General features: G+C 43.2%; 1 protein-coding gene across 1 annotated transcript in view; it reads right to left on the reverse strand.

The window, feature by feature from the left end:
* The window catches only part of NAA15 (N-alpha-acetyltransferase 15, NatA auxiliary subunit), a 36,224-nt gene extending 24,643 nt beyond the window's left edge, over positions 1 to 11,581 (reverse strand). Inside the window, exon 1 of the mRNA XM_084204663.1 lies at positions 11,273 to 11,581. Coding sequence (XP_084060789.1) covers positions 11,273 to 11,326 — 54 coding nt within the window. The 5' untranslated portion in view covers positions 11,327 to 11,581. The remainder of the gene's footprint in view (positions 1 to 11,272) is intronic.
* Between the last annotated feature and the right edge of the window lie 145 nt (positions 11,582 to 11,726).

Here is an 11,726-nt window from a genome sequence, read left to right on the forward strand (position 1 = left end):
GCTTGTGATGCTTGACAGACAAGTGCTGCAGCTACCTGTGACATCATGCAATGAGAAAACATAAAAGCTAAACTTTAAAAGAGTAAGGTTAAGAAGGCTAATGCTTCAGAAGAACAGAATCTGACTACATCAGTACTGAATCTATTACACATTTCCTGTCCTTCAAAGCTTTCAGTTTATTAAGTTACCATATCTTGAAAGATATCTAACAAGCTTTTCTATACATGCTGTGGCCAGAATTACAACCTATTCTAAACACACCAAGATTCTTTTAACATACCTTAACTAATTTTCCATCTTTATAGTAAGGAAATAACACCTGCTTTAATACAATTGCACAAAGCATTAGTAAGATGAGGCAGGCAAAGTTCAACTCCTTCAAAATCATGCAAGACCATAGGAGGTAAATGACAATTTGCATTTATACTGCTTTCCCCCCCACCAGGTACTTATTCAATGGATCAGAATGCACAGCAATTACTAGACAGACTGACACAGAAATTCTAAGAAAGAGATGGCCCATTCTCTAGAATTCGAAGTCTGAGGTGGAAGGAGGTGGAAGGAGAGCTTGTATTCTGATGTTCTCTAAATTGTATTAAGGCATCTGTGCAGACTCAGTCTCTGGCCAGCAGATGCCTTACACATGCACATGGCTCCCTGTGTCAAATGTCAGTAAATTCCTCCGCATTTCTTCTTTGGTGGCTGCCATGAAGAAAGGTGAAAAGACTCCCACTATTTATAGCTTACCTACATCTAGTCACAACTTGTGGTTACATGGAGTTTGTTCCCCCCTTGCCTCAGCTTTCCAATTTTGAATCTTCTCCTATCTACTCTCTAAACCTTGCTGCCAAACCTCCAGGTAGTGAACACTGACATGGATTCTTGAACAAGGTAACCATAAGGTTGTTATACAAAGGCCATGCTACTGATTACAGTAGCACTAAGAGCTGCTTACAACAGCAGAAATTATTTTCATCCAAACTTAATTCAGGACTGTTTTCTTTATAGACAGTATAAGCAAATACACTGTCACAAGAGCATTTTAGAGATTGTTATATTTTTGAAATTTACACAACTAGGCTCTCCAACTGTTGCTACTGTATTAGGTTAACACAATCTGGCTTTTAGTGGTGGCAGAGGAAGCCACAGAGGCTACTTCTGAAGAAGAAAAAAAAAAAGGTCCTTGAAACTTCTACTATGTCCAGCAGAGCCAATTCCTAAAGGCTCTGATGACTGACATACTGGCTGGCCCAATTAGAGAGGTTAGCAACACTGCTATGATGACATATTTAAGAAGTAAAAGAGGCACACTATTCCTTTCTTCTTTTCTTCTCCTTGGAGGGGCGGTAGAGAGGGCCACTGGGCTCCCGTCTAGCATGGCCACCAGGGTTATGCCAGCAGGGCCCATCTCAGCGCCAGGAGCGAGCAGCCCCATCGCTGAGGCTAGCGCCAGGAGCGCTCAGTGCGGCTGGGAACGGCCGCACAGCCAAGACTGGCAAAGCCGTGGTGGCTGCTGCTGTTTCAGCATGGCTCACAATGAACTAGATTTGCTTGGCTGCTTTTAGCCAGAAGGGCACAAGTGGCAGCGGCAGCTCGTCCTTTTTGGTGCCCTGCATGAAGAGAGGAGCTGAGTGGAGCGGGTGGTTGGCGTGGCTCACACGGTGCCAGTGGGGACCATGTGGTCAGCAGTGAGAGGCACGGCGAGCAATTCCCTGATGCAGAGGTTGGATGAGATCAACCTTTCAGTGCTTCAAAACTCTATAAAACTTCTCAATTGACAGAACTTGGGAATAAATGGGTGAGAATAAATGAACCTACAGACACCAATTCTCTCCCGAGTCAGAGAAAAAGAAAAGGTGAAAATATGTGAAGAGAACAACATGGTGACAACTAAGGCCGGTGCAAAACAGGGAGAGGGAGGAGGAGATGCTCTGGACATCAGAGCTGAAATTCTTCTGCAAGCCATGATGAGGACTATAACAGAACTGTTTCCCTGTGTAATTCATTAATTGCATGGGGGGGATGTAGAATTCACTGGCAGCCTGTGTAAAAAAGGTGCTTGCACTGAAGCATGTGGATACTGCAGAGCTGTGATCTGGTGAGAGGCTTGAACAGAGAGAAAGAACGCTTGCTTCTAGAGCTAGAACGCTTGCTTTTATACTAGAACAACTCATCTTTAAAAGAGTGTACCCCATGAACCAAATGGCCCATGGAAAAGCAGTTGTGGGAAGACTGCTTTGTCCGTGGGAGGGACTTACACTGCGCAGGTTTGGGTGGGACTGCTGCTTGTGAAAATTAGAGCCCCATTGGAAGAGTTCACAGAGAACTGTCTCCTGTGGGAAGGGCCCCATGGCATAGCACAAGAGACTCCTCTCCCCAAGCAAACTGAAGAAAGATTGTTTAGAAGTGACAAACTGACTAAAACCCCCACGTTTTGTCTCCCTGCACTGTCAGTAGGAAGGAGAGAAGGGCTGGAGGAGGGAATAGGTGTTCTAAAGGTTTTAGTTCTCATTATACTCTTTTAAGTATGTTAATAGATTTTTTTTATTTATACCTTTTTAAGTTTTATGATTGTTTTGCCCTTAAAATGCTTCTTCCCAATCCTTACCTCAACTCATGAACTCCTTTTTAATTTTTCTTTCCCTCCGCTCAACTATAGCGGAGGAGAATGGGTGAATGATTTTTTGTGGATGCACTGGCATTTGGCCAGCATCAAACCCATGACAGCTACCTATAAGTAGGGAGTGTATTTTACCTCCAAAGTAATTCTTCCATCTGAAACTAGACATTTTAATGGTCAAATACATGTGTGTCCAACTGAAACTAAAGGCTATTAGTCAAGAGAAGCATTCCTACATGCAGGTATGTCCCTCAGGTTCAAATACACAGCCCACAGCGGACTGGACTCTGCCATTTATACATGAAATATTTTACACATATTCACACCCAGGAGGGTAAATCCTCTTTTATCACAAAGCAGTCTTCACATCCTGCAAACATTTTAAACTAATGTAAATCATTTAATAGCCATCCAGACTTAAATGTGCTATTTATAAGACATTTTATAATAACTACACTGCAGACTGAAGCGTGTTGTATGTTCAGTAACACCAAGAGTTAAGATCAGCTCAACAGCTCTAGCTCAGCATAACAACAGGTGTTACCAGGAGCCTGATTAGAAGCTTCACAGTGAATCTACACTGCCACCAAGTACCACTCGACCTACAAAAAGAATCACCTCAATCACAACATAAAGTAGAAAACTCCCTTTCAAGCAGGAACACTTGAGAATCAATACATAGGTCCAACCTAGCTTATTCAAGAGTGTTTTAAAATTAATTTGCAGCAGTGAAAGAAAACAAAAACCCTCACAGGAGTCTATCCAGCCTGGATTTTGCAGCTGATTAAACAGGTGAGAAGCAGACCCAGGAGTGCTTCATGAGCAAGATTAAGACAGTCACAGAAGACCAACATAAAGGAGAAACCACCTTTGTCATCTCACCTGCAAGCATGCAAGAACTAGAGGTTTTTCCTCAAGAGTAATTATCAAAGACAAGAAGGTACCATCTACTCCCCAAGCTCACAAATGGGAGCACTGGGGCATTATTGACTGCTTTCTTTTTATTCTTACTTGAATCAGCACAAGAAAGAGCAGTGTGAGAATTAAATCAATACAGCAGAACCAGGTGGGTGGAATGGGATCACATTACTAATTGTTATGCCCTTTGAAATTGAAAAGAAACCAAAAATAGTGTGCAATTTCCATTAAAGAGACAGAATTTTAGAAAAACAGTTTGAAGAACTTTTAACTATTTTCTCTTCCAAGACTCTGTGTTTTATCAGGTCACACTTTACTCGAAACTAACACACCACATCTGCAATTTAACTGAAGTAAAATGAATATAAACTACCTAATGCCCCAGTGCTTAAAAACTATCAACCCAAACCAACCAAACAAAAAGCCCCACCAAAACCCCCACAGGAAATCACTTCTCACCCAGAAATATTGCTGTAGAATTAAGCACCTAATTTAGTCAGTGCTGTGACAGACCAGCTGAAGAATATTATTTTCTTCACCAAATGATTGCCAATATTGAGATTAAGCCCCAAAAGACACCAGAGCTGCAAACTGAACTCCTCTGTACTTCACTGTACTCAGCCTCTCTCCTTCAGCAAGCCAGTGTCATCATCAGAGGAAATATATTGCAGACTATTCCTCATCATATACAAGAGTTACCAGGAGAGCACAAAGGCACAGGTGAGCGTTTTACTTGCAAGGCCCCAGGAGGAAGTACAATGAAGAAGGGGCTGCTCAAACAAAACTCACAAATCTGACACTGTTGTCCTCTTCCCTAGGGTTTTGAGGCTTGAGCCGACCCATGATGGAGGAGGAGTTGGACTAGATGACCTTTGAAGGTCCCTTCCAACCAAAATTATTCTGTGATTCCACAACAAACCCTTTCAACTACAGCAGCGTGCTCTTAGAGGACCCCACAGTTTCTCCCGGTGGCAGTCATGGAGGTACACTTGGGGCATCCCATGGCAACACTGGCAACTATGATGCTGTGAGATCTCTGGCAGCAGGAAGCATTGGAATCCCTGGCCTTTGCATTACCTAAGGTGTGCACTTACAGCGCAGGACATACACATCTGCCACTCTGATTCTATCTATTTTTTCCAGCATGGTTTGGAGGCAGTACTTAAGAGATAGTAAACTCAGGTACTGGGCAGCTCAAGGCTGTTTTCCAGCACAATTCCTCTCTCTACAAGTAGAAGAGATCAGGTCAAGTCACTAAGGTGCACTAATTCAAGCTAAATGCAGCAAAGAAGATGCTGGAAGATGGAAGCATTAGGAGCTACTACTCACCATGAATTAGTGGGCTCTTTGAGCACTAACCATATCAAACAGCTCAGCAGCTCCAGGCAAAAGATACTCCACACCGATTCAATTTCATGACAAACACAAGATGTATAAACCCAAGGACTGAAGAAACCACACAAATCTTGCAGCTGTGCTAATGCTGAAAAGCTCTGGAGAAAAGGGGCATAGTTTTCTGCTGTCAAATTGAAACAAACTATCCTCTTTCACTGCTCTGAAGTGTTAATTAATTGAATTGTTCAGTGTAACAAACAGCTTCAACAATTGCCTGGTTCAAGGGATTAATAAATCCTCCTCTGCACAGCATGCTTTACCTTTTGTAAGTCACTGATATCTTCCTAACTAGCAGTGCTTGACAGCATACAACTAGAGGAATAGAAAAAGTTGAAATTCAAATTAGTTAGGAAGAATCTAAGAAATGTGTACCTTTTTATTTAATACTAAGGCAGAAAAAAAATCTGTGCTATGTCTATGCTTTTGAATTGGTCTCATTCCTTTATTTCAGAAAATTCAGCTGGAAACAGGGGTTGACAAATAGTTAACTACAGCTCTTCTAGAAGACTAGAAATCCTCACTTACTGAAGACAGACTTGCTGAAAAAACCCATTATTCAAAATGAGTTCTGTTGGCCTGTACTTGCTTACATTAATCTCCTCTTGGGGAGAGTTACCATGAATTTGGCCCTGTCAACTAAAATACACTGACTTCTGTTCACAACCCTGGAACCCCCACATTCAGGCTTCATCCCTGAGCTGACTGTGCCTCACAAGAGATCCAGTATGCACAGGATATGCTTGGTTTTGAACGATCATCTGAAACAACAAAGCGTATCAATTCAAATTCCAACATGTGGCATAAAAATGTTTAAAGGAGCCTCGGTTGTTCTGGACTCAGACCTGAGCTGAAGTATCCATTTATCTCGAAAAATATTCCACGATACAAAATAATCCAAGATGGAGAGGCTACTAGCATTTTCTACCTATGTATTACACCTAGAGTACTCCTCACCCTTAGCACTGAGGTATGCAAGATGAGGTCTGGTAGCACTGAGCATTGAGAAATAGTTAAATAGGTCTATTAAGATAAGAAAGGTTGTTCTTTAACATTACAAGGTTTGCTAACTTGATTCTGTGATATCACATAAGCCAACAGAAATCCCTGTAACAAGTCCCACTGACCTCCCTTTTAAGGGTGGCAATGAATAATTGTTAATTTTCTCTAAATTCTCTATCAGCAAAATCAGAAAATGCATAATTGCTTACACCCACTCCTGTTGCATTGACACAGTGCTGTTGCAGACAAGAGATTTAAACCTGAGACATCCAGATAAAGTCCAATCAACAAAATCTCATTAAGAAAACCTTTCAAAAACAGAAATAAACACAGCTTCATCAAATTCTAACCAAAATAAAGGGTAGTAGCATATAAATAATTAACTCCCTTGCCCCAATTAAACCCACTTTGGGTTCAATTAAGAGTATCTATAGCCTTAACAATGTAAGACTGGCTAGAATCTTACAGCTGAGGATGTTTTTGTTAATGAGTCTTTTATTTTCACCAGCGAAACAGATAAAATTATGCTGCTCCTCAGAAATTTACAGCAGTGAATCATGTTTCTACAATTTCTGACAGCTCCAGTGACAAAAAAATGGCCCAATTTCATGAACAGGCTTTAGTAACATGTATTGCTCAAGTGAATCCTCAATGGCATCCTAAAGTCTCAAACAGTAATTAATTTCTTAAGCAGCTTTGAGAAATAGTTCTGAAAAATAAAATCAGTGATTCTCCTTAAAGCAGCAAGTCTACCCTGTACTTCTATTCCAATGTTTCTGCCATGACACCATTTCTCTTCCTACTACTACCGAACAAGTAAGGTATTCCTCTTGGCAAAGAAAAAAGAAGTAACTGACATCTCAACAGACAAGCAATTGGAAGAGCCATGTTAGCAATTCTGTATTTCAACAGAAAGACAATATATGATAAAATTCCAGTAGTGATTACTGTACAGCCATGCAAATGCAACAATGATTGCAAACAAACTAATTTACTAGGTTACTGATAAAAGTGAAATTCTAGAAATCAAGTCTAATCTTGAATTATGATGACTTAAGAAGAGATTTCTAAGTCTTGTCACCTCAGCAATCTTAAAGTCAGCACCTGAATTTCTACAGCAGAACAATATTTTTAAAGAATTCATGCTGATGAAAGTATTAGTAAAGGAGAAGCACTGGTCTGTCCAGTTTCAAAGTGCAGGGACGGGGAGTAGATTCTGGAATGAAGAAACAGGAAGATGGCCCAGCATGAGGGACTTGGCATATTTACAGCAGAGGCAGAGAGGTGGTTCAACAGGCTTTTTATCACCAGGAAGTTCCTCCATCACTTAGTAGAGCACTTGTCAAAGGCAGCATGGAAAGGAAGACCACCAGCTCAAAGACACTGCCCTCAAGCACTGCAATGTTAAAGTAAAAATGACCAGGTGAAGGGGAAGTGTCCCCATTGCAGCAGACACTCTGATTAGTGCAATGCCCCACTGGAGCATATGGGTTCTGGCCATGCCCAATCAAGCCTGCACAGCACCTAAGGAAACTGATAGAGATGAAAGATTAATAGCTTCCATATGTCAAAACGGCCATGGCTAATCCCCAGTCCTGAACAGGGAAACTCTGATGTTCACACAATGCAATATACACCAGCTCAGACCAGTTCAGCATCTTCTTCCTTGGTATACTACTTCTACAGCACGGAATAGAGTTGAGAGCCAGTGGAACTGTTTAAACAAGGACTGAACACACACAGCTGCACTGCTTGTTTCCAACAAAAAATATGACTTTTCACTTCTGAAATGCTTGGACTTTTTTCCTCTTTGCTCATTAAAGGCTAAGCTCACTACACATGGTAAAAAAATACTCGGACCACCTTAGTCTGCCAGAACTCCAAGAACTTCATCCTGATGTTTCAAGAGACTGAAAAAAACTCTTCCACAAAATATATGGCACCCCTAACAGCACTATATTTAATTTTTCTTCAAAACCTTTTCAATAAATATATTTAAGTTCTACATCCAAAGAAAACTTAAATAAGTATTATCTTTGGGATTTGTGAAATAAAACTGAACATCACTGATGAATTGTACCTGATGAGATACAGCATACAAATAATTTGGCAAAATTCCAGGAAGGGTTCAGGAATGACTGATTTTTAATTAAATGTAACTGATGAGCAATCTTACATCCTACAACTACTAGTTCTACAGTTGATCCTAAGGGGGGTGGGGGGAGAAGCAAACGGAGTACACCACTTTTTCCATTACTTCACAGTGCACCCAGCCTTCTGTGTACCAAAATGCCAACTTAACCATTACTTCATTCTGCTTACTATTTTACCCTTTCCCTGGCCTCCACCTGAATTCTTGTCCAGTAATTTCTAACTGCCTAGGAATTGTGTATTCAAAAGAATCATAAAGACTCAATTATTTTACATGTTCAAATGTTGAGACCCACTTTTGCTCTAAATTCCTCAGAATCTCTGAGCAGTAGAACATCTACTTGTAGACCTAATAGCAAACAGTTTAAAACTATAGAAACTATATGAGCTAGACACTTTTTTTTAAATGGAAGTGCAAGTTTAAGGAGAATAGTGATTGCTAATCCTGTGGGTGTTTTTTTTATTCAGGCTAATTATGCAGATCTCTTTCCTGCTGTACTACAGGAACTCTGAGTTGTAAAATGTCTTTCAAATGGAAAAATGTTTCTATTAGAAACTCTACATGCCTGTAAAGTGACTAGGGGAGGTTAGTCTAGTTACAGTGTGTTGAACATGCAAAGACAAAGTGTACACACATCTGAACTCAGAATTTGTCAGGTAAGTGGAAATGCTGGCTTGTGAGCAAACCCATTCACATGAGAAAGGTACTGACCATGCAAGATGCTTACTACTGAACAAACAAAACAACCAAACTCTAAAAGCTAATTATTGCCCTTTGCTATGCAAAACTGGGCAGGTTGATAACATTTGTGTTACGGGTCTTAAAAAAAAAAAAAAATGAGGCTTCAGGAATTGAAAACACACACAAAACAGATTGAAAAACACCCCAACTTTATGCTTCACTTGCAAAAACACAAGGCAGTTATGCACTGAGCTCCTATGTTTATTATCTCCATAAGATTCAGAATGGGAATGGGTTTATACTTGTGTTAACAGCCTGCATACCAGCAATTACGTATCTGCAAGGTATTGCATCCTTTCAGTAACACTTGGGCCAGTTCCCAAAGCATCTGTTGAAAAAACCTCATCTAGGCATGCTGAATAGGACACATGGCCTGGCTGGGCCAGGAAGCAGCATGGGTTTACCCAGGAGCACCTCCTTCCTGGCAGGGGGCTCAGAGCTGCACAGGCAGCTCTTCCTACGGCTGTTCAGCTTCCCACAGAACACTACAAGATGTGGCAGAGATAGAAGTGCTACAGTCTCAGAAAAGATGTGTAGAATGAGGAGAGGCTGCAGGATGACAGAGGTGTGAAGGGAAGAGTGAAGGAATGGAAGAGAAGTAATTTTTCTTATGGCCTGCACTTAGGACTTCCTAAAAGATGTCTCACTGATTCAAGTCAAACACATAACTAAAACTTCACAAAGTAGGACCATTATCTGTAACAGGGCATACAAGTAGTTCATTAGCAAAATTTTCAGGGTGATGAAAACCAGCTTTGAGCCTTTTCTATCCACCACGTGTCATAAAGATACCACATCACAAGGCAGTTTTAAATACCAGACTACACATCTGTCTGCCAGGCTCATCCCTGTGAGACACAGGAAAAGATCACAATGACACAACAGCTTTTAGCTTATCCAGATACCTCAAACACCACGATTTTTATTAAAGACCTTCAGTTTAAAAAAAAGTGTAGAGAAATCTGCTTGCACTGGGGCACACCTTTTCTAGTCTGAATCAAGTTATAATGCAAGGGTGCTGAGCCAGCACTTTCTCCAAAGACACTCTTTCCTTATTTGTTCCTGCCCTCCACACAAATACTCAGACACATCCATGCAAAAGGAAAAATTAAAAAAAAAAAAAAGGAAAGAAATAAAAAACCAACCAAACCCGCTCCAACTTAAACATGGACAAGCTCCTTGATTCAGTGTACCCTGTAATCACACAAACCATCCTCAATGCAAAGGAGGATGGATCACTGAGCAGCAAGGCTAGATCTGTCCCAGCCCATAACACATGAAAAACTACACACTCAGTACAAGGTCATACCAACTTGAAAGCATGACTTTCAAATTTTTCAAAGCAGAAATCAGATTTATAATTCGTATTTACTCTTTAACCCTAACTGAAATTGCATGTCTCATGGCCACATGCCTGTGCATAGGGCTTTCTAGTTCTACATGCTCAATTTTCATAAAATATTTTGGAAACAGAAGTGACAGAAGACTGTACACATCCCTCCCACTTAAGTGGCAGAAGTTTACAGAACCTTAAGAGCGCTGTTGCTCCAACAGGACAACAGTACTCATCTTACTTCTGCTCTTTAGAATGACTCAAAATAGTAGTCTAAGTCTCTTTGAAAGACAGCATGAGATTTTTACACAAAACCGACTTCTTCTGAGAGAAAACAGCTTCATCTATATACAGAATCTTGTAAATAAATCCACTGAAGTTGCTCACTAACAAATTTAAGACACTTCTAATTCAACCTAAGCCCTTAGAAACACAATGTTCCTGCAACACCGCATGAAAGCTGAAACAAGTTCCTTAAGATGTAGCTGAATTGGGCCCACTCTGCTGGTATTTGGACTGTAGACCATCTTAACCTCATTCTGAAAACCAGGCTTCTTGCCTAAATTACATCTCATCTATACGCCAGCCGCCACCCAGCAAAATCGATTGACAAATTTCCACAAGAGTTGGCTGCAAATTAAACTTCGGGAAGACTTCAAAACCTTCATTCTTCTCCACTTCCTCCTTCGAAACCCATCTTCTCACCGAGCAACAAACATGGTTATTGCCTACAGCAAAACAATGAGTTACAAAAGAAAAAAAATAAATAAAATAAAGCGAACCCAGGGTGGGTGTTCGGCAGGACAGCGGCTGCAACGGCGAGCGATGAATGAAGCGGCCGCGGGGCATTTCCCAGAGCCCGGGGTGCCTCACCGCGGCCAGCAACGGGACCCGCTGGGCGAGCGGGCGGACGCGGCGGCCCCGGCGCGGCCCCAGCCGGGCGGGACAGGGTGCGGGTGACGGGCGGCGCTGGGGCCGGCCTGCCCCGCTCGTAAGGAGCCGCGGCCGGGGCGGTGGCGCCGGGGCTCCGCTCCCCGCCGGCTCGGGGTACGAGCTGGGGCCTCCTCAACCCGCTCCCCGCCGCTGAGCCCGGGCCTCCCGCTCCGCCACTCACCAGGATGCGCTTGAAGAGCGCGTTTTCCTTGGGCGGCAGGCTCACGGACGGCATCCTCCCCGCCGCCGGCTCCGGCGCCGCCGAAGGGTTCCGAGGAGGAGACTGAGTGGGCGGGCGGGCGGGCTACGTCCCGTCCCCGCCGCTCGGCCGCCGCCGCCGTGAGCCTCCCCGCTGGAATTTAGCCGCTCCCGCCGCCTGCCGCCCGCGGGCCCGGCCCTTCCCAGTCCTTCCCGGCCCCTCCGGCCGCCGCGCGCGCCGGGCTCCCCGCGCCAGCCCCGGGCGCGCTCACGTGGTCCCGAGCGGCCGCCGAGCCGCCGCCAAAATGGCAGCGCGGCGCTTCCCCAGCCGGGTCACGGCGTCCCCGCGCATGCGCCACGGCCCCGCGCCGGCCCCGCCCCGCCAATTGTGTGGGCTCCGCCGCGGGGCCGGGGCCGGCCCGGGGTGATTCCGGAGC

This window comes from Fringilla coelebs, assembly GCF_963513975.1.
Source record: "Fringilla coelebs genome assembly, chromosome: 4".
Taxonomy (NCBI): domain Eukaryota; kingdom Metazoa; phylum Chordata; class Aves; order Passeriformes; family Fringillidae; genus Fringilla; species Fringilla coelebs.